General features: G+C 35.7%; 1 protein-coding gene across 9 annotated transcripts in view; it reads right to left on the reverse strand.

Annotated features, from left to right (window-relative positions):
- LOC115445777 overlaps positions 1-20,292 on the reverse strand; it is a 56,889-nt gene that overhangs the window by 14,128 nt on the left and 22,469 nt on the right. For 8 of the 9 annotated variants that reach the window (XM_037444328.1, XM_037444331.1, XM_037444325.1 and 5 more), the window contains 3 exons: positions 9,145-9,257; positions 2,611-2,728; positions 1,022-1,113 (listed from right to left, as the gene is read on the reverse strand). In XM_037444328.1, coding sequence (XP_037300225.1) covers positions 1,022-1,113; positions 2,611-2,728; positions 9,145-9,257 — 323 coding nt within the window. Of the gene's footprint in view, positions 1-1,021; positions 1,114-2,610; positions 2,729-9,144; positions 9,258-10,312; positions 10,494-20,292 lie in introns of those variants that run through there. The other variant, XM_037444330.1, reaches the window with a different exon arrangement.

Raw genomic sequence — 20,292 nt, forward strand, 5'->3', positions numbered from 1 at the left:
ATTTTAGAGATAGTCGTAACAAGATTGTAATGCTTTAGATTCATCAAATCAATCGGATGTGTCACAGAAAACGTAAACGAGGAAATTTGTTGTTTTTGCATATTATGAAATAATTTATTCTTTCAATCTGTTATGCCCGAACTTATTGATTACAATTCCATTACAAGTATATGTTTTCAGTTTTCACGTTTGCTTATTTTCCGTCACATATAAAAACTAATTTTACCTAGCGGTTTTTCTACCTAAGAGTTCGTTTCCAAAATAAAGAAATAGCCTAAAGCGTTCACGGATAATGTAGGTAGCTTAATAAATAACAATATAAGTGAAATGATTCTCAAGATTGTCAAATTGTTGTGAGAGATTATCAAACAACAAACAAAACAGTTTTATAATATTTGTATCTGATATGATGAAAGATCGATATTGTTATCACCAAGGTGTTTTTTTGTTTACTGAACACTTCATTCAATAATTTAAATAAAGATAAACAATATTAAACAATAGGTATAATACGTAACATTTAAACTTTGGACAGCAGCTAAGTTACTTTTTTTAACACTGACCTATTATATTCATAAATTCCGTTTTCGCATTATAAAAGTGATGTAAATCAACACAAATTTTCATCGCTAAAATAATGGTGAATGACTTGTGATAGACAGGCACAGCGTAGGAAGTTTACAAAGCCGACGCGATGTCTACTTATATTGCTTATGCGAGGTGGCTACAGTGGCAGCCCGGCAGACATAGGGACTACCGGCGGAGTATTTCTGGATTAGTACCGTGTGGAAAAATTAGTCACCATTTGTTTCATCGCGGCTCTGTGTCTCTGATCGACCTTCCGTAACGAAAGACTGAGGAAATATGATGTGAGCGCACTCGATTTACAACGCGCACGCCTCACGTTTTAGAGGCAGTTAAGACGTTTATCGTCAATTTAAGTGAACCACGACGGGACTGTACTTGGAAGGTCATCGTGGACATGTGCTATGAACAAACTATTTGACTTGTGGAATCTTACCGTTTACATGTCGACATATGGTGTCCTTATCCCGTAACTCCCGCAGCTCTTTGTCGACATTCCACAGCGGTGACTCGGGCTTGTTCGATACCCTGCAAATGAAAACACAAAATTAGAAATAAAATACACTCAATCATTATGAAGCTCACGTGAGTAACTCGCTTTGTCGGGGTAAACAGGATGTATTTTTCAAGGGGCAAGTAATTCATTTCGAGGAGTAAAATTAGGTGTTGTCATTGTTATGATTCAGTGCGTGACAAATACCTTATTGTTTGGCATTCAAGGGTCGATGCACGCGTCAGTAGCAGCAAGCGGTCCTCGGTTCAAGATCGGGTAAACGGCGGTTGATCATTTTTAACGTCATCCGTAAAATTATAATGATTCACTACGCACTCAGACGGAACGGACATGTGAACTTGGTCAAAACATTACCTACTGACCGATTAATAAGCTAGTCACACTGGTGAACAACTGTTTTCATTAATCGGGCTGCTTCAATGTCTGCGCGTTAGTAAAACCACGAAAGTTGGCTTCAAAACTCAAATAATAAAATATAAAAGTTATATAAACAGAAGTCGCGTCAGAAAGTATTGTTGGGCCCAAGAAAGCAAAGCAATCATTTAGAATTAGCCAATTTTTTCTGCCCTTTAATCACCATTAGACATTCGTTTTGTAATCTTATTATGAGTGACGTTGGACTGATCAGCTAATGTGAGATTACGATTTGAACCAATTTCAGGCCTAAAATCTATTAATGGCGTCTTAAGAGAAGTAGGTACTGCTATTTAATATTTAACTTATTTCAAGTGAAGATGTTCCACTTACTTTACTGCTACTATCATGCTGGATTATTTTAAATTATGCCTACGGTCAATTTCATAATTCGCAGGAAGATATACTATTGCACATTTTTATACATTCAATTATTATTCCCTTTTAGTACTTGATATTATAAATTTAGTCTAAAATATTATATTAACTTGTAGAATGAATCCTCGCCTATTTCCCCAGATAGTAGGTACTGCGTCAAGCGGTTTTTCGAAATGGAAGTAAAGCATTTGCAAGCAGAATTATTACATAATTCCTGGAAGTAATGATTTCACTGAGTTTTAGAAATGAGTATAATAGTATGGTGTATAGTAAAATTTAATTATTAATAAAATAAACAAAACAACTTTCGATTATAATCTTATTACCTATACAAAAATTTAAAAGTTCATAGAGATCTACAATTAGCGATGTCAAGTGTATAAACAAATTATTTGCAAGAAGTATCAATTATTATATTGTGTATATTGATTATTGTAGCAGTTCGTCATACGACTATGTTAAAAGAATAATCATTACATTTTCTTAGAAATATATCTAGTACCGAAGTCCAAACTAAGACACAAGTCCATATTCCAGAAATGGAACTCGGTACCGCGCCGGAAAGATATTGAGGTCAGTTAATAAATATTAAGAAAAATCTGATTAACCTGACTGACTAATGCGACACACAAGCCATAATATTGAGTTACCAATAAAAGTGTGTAATTATATACTCGCCACGCACTATATGTAAATAGTGAGCATAGTTTTGTACTTACTGCCTCGCTTGCCTCGAACATCGACGCAGCTCCGCGGCGAACACGCAGAATTCTCCGAAGGTGAGAGTGAGAGACTTGCGGCGCGCGCACTGCCGCGCACATACCAGCATTTCGAAAACTACAACAACAATATTATTGTAATAAATACAACAAGTTCATTATAAAAGCGACCGGAATCCCGACAAGGCAGCCCGACCGACCTGTATTTAAAATTACTTTGCGACCAAATTTGGACTTCACGTTGTGTTCGTACAGCGCGTATACCACGTGTCCAATCGACGTGTATGCTAAGTATTTCCGCTACTGTAATTGATTTAATCCTTCGCAATTGCATACTGTCTAGCCGTATAATTTAAAATGTGAAATCACACAGGTAAAGAATTTCACATATTAATATAAATTTAACTTAATTTAAGATATATAGTTTTTATTTTAGAGAAACAATCTCACTTCTCACTAACATTATAAATGCAAAAGTTTGTGAAAATGTTTAAATATTTGTTAGAAATAAACGCAGAAAGAGCTAAACAGATTTGGGCAAAATTTTGCATACGGCTATACCATGTCCTGGATTATCACATGGGTTATTTTTTATCCAGGTAATTGGCTCCAATGGGAAATAATGGCTTTCTGTAGGTGGAGCTATGAACAGTGTCTTACGGACTTTTGTAACGGGAATGGCTTTTCACGCGGCCGAAGCCCAAATCAAAACCTAGTTCATTATATGACTTGATGCGTGAATTTCGCAAGTATATATTTACAACTAGCTTCCGCCCGCAGCTTCGCCCGCGTGGATTTCGGGTTTCAAAAATGGAGAAGGTGCTCAATTTGTCGGGATGTTTTTTTTAATTTATGGTGGTATGCAGGTGGTCCGATTGTCCGGTCAGGGTCTGATGATGGGATCCTGGTGAAATCGAAGGAACTTTTAACCATTATGGTTGCACACGAAATGACGGAAGCTTAAAAATGGAGTAACTTCTCCCGTTTTCCCAACATTTCCCTTCACTGCTCTGCTCCTATTAATTGTAGCATGATGAAAAGTATACTATAACCAGCACAGGAGTATGACAAATAATTGTACCAAGTTTCGTTAAAATCCGTCGAGTAGTTTTTGTTTCTATAACGTTTATACAGACAGACAGACAAAAATTTTACTAATTGCATTTTTGGCATCAGTATCGATCCCTAATCACCCCCAGTTATTTTGGAAATATATTTCATGTACAGAATTGACCTCTCTACGAAAACATGCATTTTAAAGTAAAACAAAGAAAGAAATAATATCGTGAAGCCAACCAAATAACTAATGATATATTAAATTTTGTGACTGTTCAATTTAGTCGGGTCCGCGATATCACTTTTGTTGAGTTTCAGAACGCGACATTACATTATTATATTCTGTGCTCCAACGCACACTGCTTTGATGTTAGGAACACACCTACATTGCTTAGACAACAGTGAACTTTATACAATAGCAATAAAGCTCAAATTGACTCTACGTATTAGTTAGAAAACGTTTGTATGGGAAATAGAAAAATGCTGTTTTGAGGATTTTCCCGACAATTATTCGAATTTTTCTCACCTTTTAAACCTTCCCTAGACCTCCACGAATAATTCAAGACCAAGATAAGATAAATCCGTTCAGCCGTTCTCGAGTTTTAGCGAGACTAACGAACAGCAATTCATTTTTATATATATAGATAAGTAAGCATGTATTCGAATTTATAATAGTCATAAATAAAACAAAAGAAAAGTGGTGTGTACACTCGGGGAAAGCCAATCCAACCATATTAGCTACATAAAAAGGGAAACGAAATGACTATTCATACTTAGTTCGATAATTTCCATGTTTATGTATGTCAGGAACGTCACCAGGAAATGGTTAGAGAAGGCCGAATGTAATTATAATGACTAACGTATCGATCATAACGAGAGTAAGAATTCTTAGAAGCCGGCCATAGAGGCGTTGAACGCTTTGAGCACCAGTTGCCTACATTCTTTAAGTCGAAACGCGCGTTCGGCATACGAACACCATTATATGTTTAGTAGTCAACGCCGATCGTCTGTTATCTGAACGGAGAATCCTTATTTTAAATATGTTATTTAGAAATTACGTGTCTGCAACGTTCATTTACTTTATTGACACCAGGAACAAGCTTCGTAATATCCGCCATAAACTCAGTGAGCGTTGTAATGTATCAAGTATGAAGTACAGACCGGAACAACGTTTGTTTGTGAATGGTATAAAGGTCTAAATAACGGGCAATAAACAGTGCGGCCTGTGAACTCATTCGCTGGTAATTGGTCATCAGTGAGCAATAACGGTGAGATCACTCTACATGCGCAGCGCTCACACCTGCTCGCAATAACAATAGCTCGCGGATACGTAGCGGTAATTAAACAGCTACTATCTTATGCGAATTATATACGATCACACCTCTAATTGCCACGATCAGCATTGAACCTACGAATGTATCGACAAGTAGTAATATGCTTATTGTTTGTTACTTCCGCGTTCGATCTCTATTGTGTTGTTCGTGTATGATTCTTATTAAAAATATGTACGTTTTAAAACTTTAAAAAATTAACAGTTGTTAATCTTCGATTACCATTACGGCATAATTATTAACGATCTGATAAATGAATAAACTAAATTACATTTTACAAAGTTTTCGTAAACTATTATTTGTTGATCTATCACCTCCACTGACACACAGGTGGAAATATTCAAATTGTTTTTTCTATCCATTCTATCCTTAATTACATTATGACTGATACGTGGTGAACTCATCCTACCATGTGATCAGCTGCGTAGTCCGCAGTACGGGTGCAACTGACCCAATGACATTGGACATTGGCAGCTTACTTTGTTACTTCAATGATTTGAAATCGGGCGCGCAATTCGGAGGGATTATAAAATATCATGAATGTAGATGAGTGACGTGAAACATGTTATCAAAAATGTTTTAACCAAACGTCACGATATAATTAAGTAATTAGTTGTGATAAAAACAACATATTAATTACAAAAATTAAAAGACATTGTAAAAACGTTATTGTTTACATAATCATTATTATAATTTGATTTTTGTTGATGACAATTACATATTTAATATTGCTAGTGATATCCGAAACACTTCATACAAAATATTTATCATCTGGAAATATTTTAGGCGTTATAAGTTCTGCGCTATAATTATTATAATTAATACCAAAGAAGAGCGAGGCTCTACGTATCTTTTCTCGAAGAATTTCGTAATATTTTCAAATCGTCAAAGCTTAGGTCAAGATAATACTAGAGAAGTAGTTTATTTTTTCCTGGCTTTTATTTAGATTTATTAATACATTAAATATATAAATGTATCACTGTCTGATTTACATTTAAAATCACGATGAACAAAACCTTAAGGCTACTGCCTGGCGTCCTTAGAAACTGAAATTTATAAGCTCGAATTTCCACACTAATAAGAAGAAATTAAAAACCTTGTGACTAGCGCAATTTAAACTCCCATAAAAAGGATTATTTGTAAGTTGTAAATGATTAATTACTAGTTACTACCAGAGAATACAGAATATTCCTACGTAGTAATATACCGCCCTGATATACCTAAGAATCATTCGTTTCAAGTTATAATAAGCCCACAGCGATGAGAAAAACAGAATGTGGCTTATAGCAAGAAATAGAGGCGAAAAAACTAAATACAACTAGGACATCTTACAACAAAATTAATTCCTATAAATAATTGGCGAAATCGCTCAAGCTCGAGTGAATAAACCCTATATCTACTAACTCTACATCTTGATGGAAAAGTATAGTTACTTTAAAATATGGAATACTGATGGTGTGATCACACTATACACATGATAATACGAGCACGTATTGTGCAAAGCATTGCGCAAGTTACACAACATGCCTTCGTTAAATTAATGCTAGTGGTTATTAACTAAGTGATCTGTTTGTTAATTGAAAACGTGAGATTTATTGACGATAAACAAACAAAAGGGACGAAGCTTAACATACTAGGACCGTAAATTGTTTTATGTGACACGTACTCGTACATATTAATCGTGCGATAGACTCGTCACTTTGAGATACGATCGCCGCTTACTCGAGACTGCGTGGAACTCTGATTGAAACAATTTTTGCTTTATGTATTTTATGACTAGCTTTTGTTCGCGACCTTTCCCACGTCAACGCTCTTTCCCATAATAAAAGTGTAAACGCGTACTTTTCAAATAAAACCAAGGTCAATCCAGAATTTGGTATAACCCAAATTCATTCAGTGGCTGATGCGTTAATTTTATCACACGTTTTAACATCTTAACAACCATTAAATTGATTTTATAAAAATATTTAGGTTCCTATCTGTAATACGAAAGAAATACTCATCAATCGTTAACAATTCACAATATACTTACATAACTTGTTATTCTTTTAATTTTATTCAAACTGTGTACGTCGCCGTTAGTCACAACACTCCAAGTCACAAACAATTAAAATTATGATGGCGTTAACATTTCCTCATAAGTTATATACTACAATCACTACAGGCTGACGCGTAGTCAGAAAATTCTCGAAACTCTCCTAACTTCAAGCTTGGTAATGCAAACGCGACGGTTACCGACATGCGTTTTTGTTTATGTTCTTTTTAGTAAGTAATCACAGACAAATCATCACTTTTTTATTTTATCCGAATCCGTTAAAATTATAAACATGTCACAAAACTTAATGTCGAATGGGAATGAATACTTTGTTCGGCCAAGAAAAGGTATTTAATAATGCAACACGCAAATATTCAAACTCTGTATAACCGACGAATAAAATATAAAATCTAAACAAAATCAAAGAGTTTCCGTGATTTAGTAATAAAAAAATTTTAAGACTAAAAAGTAGCCGTACGACAATGCTTCCGTGGGTGGCTTGAATGTACTAAGCCCACCAATAGGTGGTTTTACGACAGAGTAGGCAACAACAAACACAAGGACTGTATAATATCGATCAAGAATAAAACTTTCAATGCCGTTGCGGTTTGAGGCTTTGAAGAGCCAAAGCTTTTCAGAAAGCTTACTACATTAAAACGTATGAATTGTGCGTAATTTGAGGTAATTCCAAGTGTCGATTATTCGTTCCTATATTCAATAATTTAAAACGCAATATTAGTATGATTGTTGTAATGTATCATATACCTTTTAACAGGAAACGTGTATCGAATAGCGACTCACTCTTGCAACACGGTGAAAATTAGTAATATATATTATATATGTAATATGTATGTATGTATGAGAAGCATATTGTTTTCATGAATCTTAGAGGGTGCCTGTCGCGCGTACTGTATTATATAGATTATAAGAAGAGCAATAAAATAGTTTAAACACGATATTCGCATCGGTATTTTTGGTCTTTATCACATTTCCAACTCGCTATTAAATTAATTTAGTAACATTACAATCGTATCGTAGGTACTTACTTGATTCTGCAACGACGCAAAAGCAAAAATGTATTTATTGATTGAAAACCGCTAGCAGTCCAATATTCCTTTAACAGAAATTGTGCCACAGCCGTGGATATAGACTGTTGTACGCCCAATAGCATCTGCATGAACTCTGCATCACAACTACTTAAATGCAGAAAAGACTACAGAATTGTGGTTAGATAGACGAACGTATACAAACTGCGACAAAATTGGGACCGTATCGTGTTATACTTGCGATCGCTTCGCTATTCAAGCGACCTTCCAAGTATAGTTCTTTATTAGAGCAATTATACTATCAAGTGCCCTTGAAAGCTCATTTATGTATTCATGTTAAAACGACTTTTTAATATCATGTTATTAACACAAACATAAAAATCCACGTTAGATTCTTATTTTCCTGGTTGTTACGAACTGGTCACTTCACGTTATATACCATAACATGATATTTTTGAGGTGCTGTGTTTTATAATGCTTTCACAATAAATACTAGTAAACAAACAACATGCAATCAAATAATATCTAATCAATGTGTACGTAATCAAATATTTTTTTAAAATAAGTATATCTACCAAATAAACATGAAATCATAAAACCAATCGTATTATTTTAAAATTTACTAATATGCGTTACCTACCCATGCGTTAAAAATTGTACTTTCTTAAATAATTACGTGATATTTCGACAGGCAACCAAATATTCCCGTCAATGAGTGAAGATGTCCATTCCGCCAGAATAACTCTTGTGAGTTAGGAAATTTATCGCATACTCAAAGTAAAAGACACACCTCTAATTTTCTAAAAAATATTTGTGCATTCTTTGTGAATTATCGCTTGCTTTAACAGTGACGGAAAACATCGCGAGGAAACCTGCATACCTGAGAAATTCTCTATAGGAATTTTCGAGGGTGTATGAAGTCTACCAATCAGCACTAGGCCAGCGTGGTGGACTAAGACCTAATCCCTCTCAATCGTAGAGGAGGCCGTGCCCAACAGTGGGACAGTATATAATACAGGGCTGATATTATTATATATAAATAAAAGATAAAGCATCACATGCTTACCCTGAGTCTTAGTTGGATAGAGCTCGATGTCGTTGAAGAGGCTCTGCACTCGGTCGGCGGACGCCGGATGGTCGGCCGGACCTACCCGACACTCCCACGCACTCGTCACCTCCCTGCAACAACGGAACAACAAACGTTTTATATTACAAATTGACTATACCACACATATTATGACATCACTTATAATATTAAATGTGTTTATATTGCTTACTGAATGTAATAACAATACTTATTTATATGTCAATGAGTTCAATGTAAACAATCTAATGACGTAATTTGTTTCCGCAATCAGTCGAATATTTTGTGTGATATTAGAACGATATACCCAATGTTTATTTTTAATAACAACGATCTTACATGAAACAAAAGCTTAATAATCACTTTAAATAACATACAATGAACGGGAAAATTCTAAACACCACGGTGTTATTGACGATGCAAGCATCATATTTAGAGCTGATTCAATAAATGAAAAACACCGATAAGACGGACTCCTTAAATACCGTCACAACATACAAGTTACCTAACTTCTAATCTAATGTCACACATGACATTATACCTACCGTTTAATCAGAGCGCCCTATATATATTCCTACGTTCTTAAGTCTTCATTTCAATTCCAGTTGCAATGCGCGTATGTGATAATTACATTTAGATTTAAAGCTTAATATTACATTGCAATTAATTCCCCTCGGGATTGCAGCTGCTTATACTCGATTGATATCGTTTACCATCTCGTGACCCAATTAAAAAATAGCCTACGTTTTTACTAAAAATATTGTATTGTCATAATATTAACTAAGTAACAGTTACAGCACATTGATCTACGCCATTCCATTGTTTACTATAAAAGGTAGTAAAGCTAGTTTCAATAAATGAATACTCATTTCACAATTAGATATTGTACATATTTCGGCCTCTAAAGTTTCACATAATAATATGTATTTCTACGAAAGTATTACACAGTACATGTTAAAGGAATGTGCAGTACGTGTCGACACACCTTATGTATCTACAGTAGACTAAATAAACATTGCGGAGTCGAGTTACCCGTGCTGGCGTTATCCCGCAGATAAAGACCTTTCCCACGTGAACTATTACACCGTGCCGGCTTACTTTCACTACATCACCATTCACCGCTGATAATCATCAAACTTGCAACACTTACTTGAATGATTGTAACCAACAAAGTGTACATTCGCATTTGGACGGAGAACTAATCGCAGTGTATATTAGAACAAAACTAAGAATAATTAATAAATTCATTACTTTTTATGCAAACTACGATCATTATAGAGTTACTTAACGTGAAGTTGTTATTACACTGCAAAATAAACAGGCAGTAACGATCGGCTTTGTAATTGGATACGGCACAGCATGACGTGAGTGACAAGTGACAGACTGCTTTTCGATCTTGACCCAAACGATAACCGTCTGACTTGCGATACTTTATTTGCTGTTTCATTCAACAACATTATCTAAAACATTTTCCATGCCAAAGAACAAAAAAAACAGGCTGAGAATATTATTTTAAAGGGGATCAATTTAAATGTGGAGTTCGGTAGCTGTTACGACAAATAGAAAAAATGTGTTTAGTCTTAATTTTTGCGAAAACGTTTACTTTCAAGTTTTTGGGAACTTATAAGTCGTAAATTATATAGTTAACACTTGTAAGTCACGCTATTTTGATAATCAATTCTAACTTCATTGGAAATTCTAGTTTTGAAATAACAAACAATCACCTGTTGTATTATAATCCTAGATTTCACCTATAAAACCCAAACAAATGAGTCACACGTTCAATTCATGCAACCTCAATGTGTTTAAGCGTAAGTAATTAACAACTTACGTGAGCTAAATGTTTATAATAATTGTTAAATGTGGATAGTTTTGCGTAGGTAAGCTATATGTTTGCACGCTTTTTCTTAATTAAATATAAAAGTGCCTAACACAACATTGTTTTAACTCATTAATAGTACTAGTGGACGTCCGGTGGTCAAAATTCAAGAGACGGCTTATATATATTTGTACCACATATTATACATAAATTAAATTTTCTGCACTTTTGTATAAGAACTTTAGATGATGTCAAGTCACACACTTCTCCCTGCGCGTAATGTGCTCATAGTGGGGTACACGTTTTCTCTTCGCGGATATATTATAGATTTGGGTTTTGCAAATTTACATAATTAGGTATACGTATAAGCATTATTTAGGGTAGGAATATATATATTGTCTGCCGGCACAATAATTAATATTTAGAAAAAAGATGCCGCAAAACAATGTTTTGCTAGTTAAATTAATATAAAAATCGATTTTTTGCATGAATACAAAAGATCCGTTATCGCTGAATAGGTATGATGTATTAAAGACGGACCTCATGAAAAGAACAAATAAATTGATTCACGACCGTGTCTATCAGTCTTAAACAACTCTAAACGATGAGCAATTCAAGCGATTCCAATCCATTAATCTTCTGACATGGCTTACGTATTGACATTAGTTACATTGATAAACCGCCAACCGACTATGTCATCGTCCATCCAATTTGGTGATCTCCTTAACCTGCTCAGTGCTCTTATACGGGTATGCTTGCTGCGCATATTTCCAGATAAATCCATGTGAATAATAAATTGGAGTACCTAGAATCCACAGCTGACCGTTAGTCACCTAACATTACCTCTTAGTCCCTTCAAATGAAACGATTACAAGGTGACTAACACTAATCATCGTAGGGGTGACATTCTTAGAAGATAACTTTGATAACATCTATTTCAAATGTTCCCCTCGTGTGATGTCGAGTGCCGGTTATTTTTGTTACTTTGTTTTTGATATGGTAGGCGTTACTGATAAAAATAGTCTCGATTCAACAAATCTCAACAATAGTGTTCTAAAAATGTGTCTTATTATTTGTTTATTTTGATGCGGTTGCGGCTTGCCGTAGTATGTAATCGAAACATTATTACGACAAAATAACATCACCTTTGCTTTTTTTTTGTTGCTTTGCAGTACCGAATATTCAAATCTGATTAACCGAGTGAACAATACGTAATGGTATTTAATTATGATTTCAGGATTATGTAAAAAAAATAACCAATGATAAGTCAAGACATGCTATAAACATCTATAATTCCAAAATAGAAAAGTTTAGAGAATAGATGTAGAATGCGGTATATGTGGTCCTAATTATATATACATTATATTATAATTGTACTAATCTTAAAAATATTCGAAACTGACGAAAAGAAGTGGTTAATATAAAGAGTTTCACCATATACTGGATGCCAACATGTAGTACCTGCCTAGGGACCCGAATATATCCTTCCTTTAACAATATCGGGTTAGTATGGCAAATATCTTAAAACATTTACAAATTCCACTAAGTACCTAATTAATACCTAATAAATTTCAATCTATTCATTTTTTATTGACCGTGATTACAAATATCCTCAATTCGATAAACTTAACATTATAAATCAAATTGATTAGAAAACGCAAGTGATAGTATATGTACATTTTTATTTCTTTATCTTGATTCTACGTCTGAAAATTTTAATGCGATGTGATCGTCTACGAATTACGCGAGAGAGGGTGGCGGAGAGGGACAAAGGTTGCGTAAACATGTTAAATGCTTTACAATGGCAATTATTTATAATCTCTGAGGTTATTAATATAAATAGTTTGTCAATTGATTTAAATAGATTTATAGATTTTGAAATTAAACTAATTTTCGGATTCTATCGCGGTGCTAGTATTTTATTTTCTCCCGACGTTTCGAAGACTTTGCAGCCTTCATGGTCACGGGGGGGACTGAGGTGTTGTTCATCCGTAAAGTCAAAGTTACAATATCTACCTACATTTTACAATTATACAACTTTTTAAATTTTTTAAATTTTAGCTGTTGGTAGTCCGATCTACGCAGAATGAGCTCACAGTGTCTTGAAGTCTGGCAGCCGGTCTTTTGGGTTCCGATTTAATTAAATGTAGAACTGGATCCCAGGCTTGTGCAAGCTTCCAACCATCTTCCCTATTGAAATTAGGATGTTTTTTAATTTCAATAGCCTCGCGAATCATCCTAGGCAGGAATCGGTGTTCTTTGGCGAGGATTTGTGGCTTGTCTAGTCGCAGATAATGATTGGCGCCTCCCTCAGAGTGTTCAGCGACTGCAGACTTCGTCGAGCGTCGGTGTTTCACGTCAGCTATATGTTCTTTTACGCGGGTCCCTATATTTCTTTTGTTTGCCCGATATAAGAGAGGCCACAGTTGCAATCTATTTTGTATACTCCCGGTTCTTGTAGAGGTATGTGACACTTGACAGGTGGTAAAAATTGACTAATCTTCTTAGGCGGCTTAAAATAAGTTTTTATGGAAGCACGCTTCAGGATGTAGCCAATCTTGTCGGTGACTCCTCTTACATATGGTAATACAACCGGAACACGTTCAACTGTGGCTGGTTTCACTCGGTTTCTGTGACGGCGGCGTGGAATTTGGAGCTTGTTGTCTCGCAGTACTTGCTTGACATGTTGCAGCTCAGCGGCCAAGTGTTTCTCGTCACAGATTCCTTGTGCTCTCTGAAACAAAGATTTGCCCACGGTAGCTAACTGTTTTGGGTGGTGATGAGATTCACCGTTCAGATATTTATCAGTATGGGTCTGTTTCCGATATACAGTATGACTTAAGGTCTGATTAGGATTACGGATGATTAAAACATCTAAGAAAGCAAGAGATTTATTGTGTTCTAACTCCATAGTAAATTGGATTTTATTGTTGATGGAGTTAAGGTGATTTAAAAATGCAGTTACTTTTTTTGTGTGACGAAGTCTGCAGTCGCTGAACACTCTGAGGGAGGCGCCAATCATTATCTGCGACTAGACAAGCCACAAATCCTCGCCAAAGAACACCGATTCCTGCCTAGGATGATTCGCGAGGCTATTGAAATAAAAAACATCCTAATTTCAATAGGGAAGATGGTTGGAAGCTTGCACAAGCCTGGGATCCAGTTCTACATTTAATTAAATCGGAACCCAAAAGACCGGCTGCCAGACTTCAAGACACTGTGAGCTCATTCTGCGTAGATCGGACTACCAACAGCTAAAATTTAAAAAATTTAAAAAGTTGTATAATTGTAAAATGTAGGTAGATATTGTAACTTTGACTTTACGGATGAACAACACCTCAGTCCCCCCCGTGACCATGAAGGCTGCAAAGTCTTCGAAACGTCGGGAGAAAATAAAATACTAGCACCGCGATAGAATCCGAAAATTAGTTTAATTTCAATGTCTAACATTCGCGTAAACATAAGAAATCATTATAGATTTATAGGTTGACAAACCACGGGAAATTGGATAATATGAAGTGTCCCTGGTATAAAGTAGTTTATATATTGCAATTATTCTAGGTGGCAGGTCTTTCGTATCCTCCGCCCTGTGGAATGGGGGCGTTTGAAGAATTCCACAACGGTATCCCCTGCCTGTCGTAAGAGGCGACTAATAGGGGCCACGAAGGGGGTCGTCGGCGGGCAGCAGGGGGCTGTCCGCCCTAGTGCATTTTTGTGCATCCTTGCACATTTTTCGGTTGACCCCGGGATGGACGGCAGTGTGTAGTTGGCCTCATGCTGCCGTAGACGCCGAGGGCGTCCTTCGGTGCGTGGGGGCTTCTGAGCCCCCCCACCCCCACCCCATAGGAGACGGGCCGCAAGGCGGCACCGCGCAGGGGCGGCTGCGGACGAATACTTAGACACTTCCGTCAGAGGAAGCCCGCAGCCGTCCCTAATGCGCCGAAGGGGGCCACCGCGGAGTTTTAGCTGGTAGGCCGTGCATAGGTTAATTGTACTCGGGTTAGGGACTCGGCCCGGCGGTCGCCCGAAGGTCGTCATCAAATCCGGGCGGCTCAACGCCGGGCCGTAAGGCACGGTTACCCCAGCATAACCGCTCAGTCGCCCCCCACGAAGGCTGGGCGGTAGTAATAAGGGACTTTCTCCGCGAAACAAAAAAAAAAAAAAAAAGGTCTTTCGTATCCTAGCGCAGTGAAGTGCCACGCAGTGCTTAGTTCAAGCCTCTAATGGTGTTTATATTGACCATGAGCAAACGTGGCGTTTATCAATCGAGTCACTTCCTTTCATTAATTTCTATAAACAATATATTATTTTATACCTTACGCATATTATATACAGTATAAACGATAAGCCTATCCGAAAATCCAGCAATAATATGACTTCCTAGCTACACGAGCTAATTGTATCCATTACATTGTCCCAGATAGACAGTCGAACCACCACGTTGATTGAGGTGGATAGATACCAATGTATGGTGACAATACTAGTATAATTTGTCGTGTTTAGCTATCGTATAAATAAAAGTTATTTATATGTATACACTTCATTAAATATTTCCATAATCAACACTAGAATAACCCGAATCGTCAAATTATCATTTAAAGTGTCTTGCTTTTAAATGATGATCAAGATACAAAATAAATATTCACAAGTTTTTCTCATCTACGTTATCAATGTCGTCACCGATACAAAAATAAAAATGATTCGTAAAACAATAAAAGAAGTAAAAATTGCGTAAGAAGTGAAACCGTACTTACATTCTTCAGTATAAGAGCACAGCATTGATATGAGAGATAATCTAACCCAGCGGTATTCAAACTTTTTTATATGGGCCACAAAGGCGTCTTAGTTATGCTACTCTGGGAAATATACACAACGTAAATTCATTGACCTACTTAGTGTCTAAAGAGGTAATTAAAATAAAAAGTTACATTGACTAACAAAATATATTTTTAGGTTAGCATTGAGAAAAGATTTTTCAGTTTTCGAGTTTTTTTAAGTCAAATGGGCCATTTGCAAAAGCTCTGCGGGTCCCACGTTGAGTATAGCCGATATAATGATAACTCATAAGTTAAGTGATTAGCTCAGTTCGCTATCATTATCTAATTTAGCGAGTAGGACTTCCCAATAACTTTCTAGCTCTCCCGTAAGCTTCTCTAACGCTCTGGTGTAGTAACATGTCGCTGGCTCACTATTACAAGGTGCTATGTTATATTTTATGTGTAATTTGTATTATATGTATTACATGATTCTGAGTCTGTTTCAGTGATTATTCTAATAGTCCCGAAATAAAATGGGAAGCGTGAATTATTGTGTTTTCTACTTTTTACCAACATCATTTTTTTATCTAATTTTTGCAAAATAAAGAACAAAACTAGGACAATGTACTAGTAAGCCAGCGATGTGTTATTTTAATAGAATTATAGTTACAATTCGAGGATTCTTTAAAAAAAAAATACGAGACTCATCACGATCTCAGATAACTTCGAAGTGCGTAGTTCCTAATTAATCATACACAAAAGTGCAAGAAATCTAGCCGGCGCCTCCATAATGGCTAATTAGCAATAATACACAGAAAAAATATAAATTGTTTTATATACCCTCAGTCGTTTATCAAGACAAGACACACGTCATCGGAACTCCGGTGCTTGGCAGTAAGTTATCTCTTATTAGTCACCGTTAATAAAATGATTTAGCCAAGTCCGAACCGGACGTCTCGACAGCGCACTGTGCAACTGTCACTCGGATCCTGGCTCTGCGCGGCACTTTGTAGTCAAATATTATGTTCGTGTGTTTTAAATGACACATTTTAATATTTATTTAAATTTTGTTAAAGGTAAAATTTTCAATAATCCTAACTAAATATCAATGTCCAAATGGTGACATTATTTATTCAATAAGCGGTACTTTTCATTTTTGGCGTTGTATCTTAATATATGAATAGCTTCTTTCGAATAATCGAATACCAACCTAAAAGACTTTCCACTATTCTTACAAGTATGTATAACAATTTTTTTTGTCGCAGAAACAAATATTAAGATAACCAATTTTATTTGCGTATTATGAATACACATATTATACAAATATTTTCTTTGTCTTAAAAATATAATATTATCATGAATAAACACATAAACGATAGTATATTTCCTTTTGATAAAGCATCTATAATCTTCAGTATCCGAATGAACTGCCATAGGCGATAAAAATCCTCGGAAATATCATATCAATTTCAGAGCTTATTAACATAATAAGCCTTAATATTTTAAGGATGAGCGTCACACACAAATCACATTTGCATAGAATTCGAGTCATCATTCTCAGAATACTATCAGACAAGAGGATATGAGGTACAATCACACGCAATAAAGGCGAGATGACTGGCCGATCGAAGCTTCATGTCTTCCGGTTGCTTCGTAAATATTTTAGCAAATAATTAACTTGGCCGCTTGAATCTGTGCCAACCTTATCTCATCACTCATTTTACGCTACAGAACAATGGGTTTATTGTACAGAGTACACACGCCTACTGCCTGTGTTTACAGTTTACACAGAACAGAAAAAATTTAAACATTTTTGTAATTTGGGTTCCATACCTCAAATAGAACAAGAGGAGAATATTATTTTCAGTTGGTGCAATAACTGTGTTTAGGAATCGAACTGAAAAATCAAGTTTGGCAAATTTCAAATTATATATTAAGCTGTACCTTAACCTTGGTGCACGAGTCCAGCTCGCAATGTCCGGTTTTTTATGGGACCACATTAAATCTCAAATTGTTTTATTCAGTATTATTAACTAAATAATTTCTGATATTCTTAATTATGTACTCCCAAAACTTCGCGGTAAGGTTATTTTTTTTTTATTTTAATGCGCGTATTAATTGTTTCAAAACTACGTGTATTATAATTAAAGACCTATATTATATCCTTAATATACACACACGACTTTTATCCCCGAAGGGTTAGGCAGAAGCGTAACTGGGAAACCCACATTCCGCCGTGTGTATTCGGTCCCATGATGTGATAGAGGGCAAATCTATCGCCATATCATCCACAAATTTCAGTATTCTGGCTGATACTGAGTAGGAAAACCCAATATAACTCAGCCCGACCCGGGATCGAATTGGACACCTCAGCACCGCAGTCCTACCGTAATACAACTACGCCACCGAGGCATTCTTAATATAGATAAAATAACGTAGGTACATTAAATTATATTATTATTTAAAAAACAGATAATAATTTATTATTATCTCAATATAATTCAATGCAGCTACTCATTTAACCAATATAACTAAATATATAATATGTATATAACTCGCATTGAAAAGACATGTTATACTTGAAGATCATACCAGAAAGTCGAAAGTGTAGTTAACCTCTCGCGTGTGAGTAAAACTGTTTACATCTTACTGCGTATATTTTTAAACACTACCTTTTGGATAGAGTTTATGTTTGAGTTGTTATAACAATTCATTCGACTATAACTGCAAAAAACGAAAATGCAACTCATTATTTGAAGTTGACTAATACTCTAGGCCAAAAGTCCTTTGTAATTCCTAATACTTTATACACCAGACTCGTTACAATTATTCACATGGACAGAATTATATGTGACTGCATAATTTATTTGTTTTTATTCATAAATTCCTGCAATTCGATATTAATTACTTCATCACTAAAGAATTCTTATTCACATTTCATAACTTGTCACCAACAATGTTTGTCTACAATTTGTAGTAATCAACTGCCCATCAATTTGTGTACTACAATGTCGTATACATCCTGGTATGGTTAATGACGAATACATTAAGCCTACCAGCAATACCAAGCAACTAAAACGGAACAATTAAACTATTATTTATACGTACGTTTTTGCTGATTAACTTTAACAATATAGTACTTATAGTGTATCTAAAAGAATACAATCTAATTTGTAAGCACGTCACAAACAATACAACATTTTTAGAAATGCAATATAATTATAATATAATCCTTATATGACACCATGTGCTTGCGAGGAGTACTAAAGTATTTCAGTTACACCCAGAAAGGACGGACATAATCTCGAAGAACTAATCGTTAATGCCAAAGTTGAGGGTAATCGATCGAGATATTAAAGTCCCATAAGATAGTTGCAAATTGCTCTATGTTTAGTACTAAACTAAAAAAAAGCGGCGATAGCCTAGTTGGGTGTGGAACGGACTGCCAAGACGAATGTCCGCAGGTTCAAATCCCAAGGGCACACACCTCTGACTTTTCTAAAATCATGTGTGTATTCTTTGTGAATTTATCGTTCGCTTTAACGGTGAAGGAAAACATCGTGAGGAAACCTGCACATTGAGAAGTTCTCTATAGGAATTTCGAAGGTGTGTGAAGTCTACCAATCCGCACTAGGCCAGCGTGGTGGACTAAGGTCTAATCCCTCTCAGTAGTAGAGGAGGCCCGTGCTCAGCAGTGAGCAAGTATATAATACAGGGCTGATATTATTATTAGTACTAATATTATTATTAGATCATGTTGGGCTTCACGATGCCAAAGATAGGAACAAGTAGCGCAACTTTATGAATACAAAGACTACTACATGTTCAGGGGATCACGACCCTTAGCAATGGGAAAAACGAAGTGAGGAAATATCCTTAACACCGATAATATTCGTGTAATAACACCTACTTTTTGCCAAGAAGTAATAATGTTTTTAGAAAAGATCTATGTATTAGTTCCAAGAATTTATCAGCATGGTGTCCGGTAGAGTAGAACAGCTTCTTTCTCCGTGGTAACGAAATGTTGTAGAAAGCGACTTAGAACTATTGACGTCAACGACTCAGGTATAGTGCACTATCATCTTTAAATGTAAATATTTGTTTTCCTCCTGAGCGTTATGTAATTGAACACGTGGTTCCGGATGCCTAATCTGTGTTTGTGCGTTGTTGTTGAGTATGTATTTATATATTTTTCTTTTGTATTCGTTTCCAGAGACTCGTCCCAGCTGTCGCCAACTACACTATTTTCCAGACGACGTACCATGCTTTTAGTCAGGCTACTTCACGCGGTAAAGCTGTTTAATTATATATCTATACGCTGCAATGAAACCTTCCGTAGTTCTGGAAATTACTCAAAATATAGCTAAATCACTTTCGTTCTTCAACTGGGCCAAGACCGTTATATTTACTATCCAATGCGATATTACTGTGGTGGTTTTTACCTGGCATTTCTAGAACTAAATTCACTTAAATTTGAAGAAATTACTTTATCATATTCATTTTTATAAAACTTATAATTTGTATAAATTTAAACCACGTAATAATATTTTCAGA

This window comes from Manduca sexta, chromosome 28 (assembly GCF_014839805.1).
Source record: "Manduca sexta isolate Smith_Timp_Sample1 chromosome 28, JHU_Msex_v1.0, whole genome shotgun sequence".
Lineage (NCBI taxonomy): Eukaryota > Metazoa > Arthropoda > Insecta > Lepidoptera > Sphingidae > Manduca > Manduca sexta.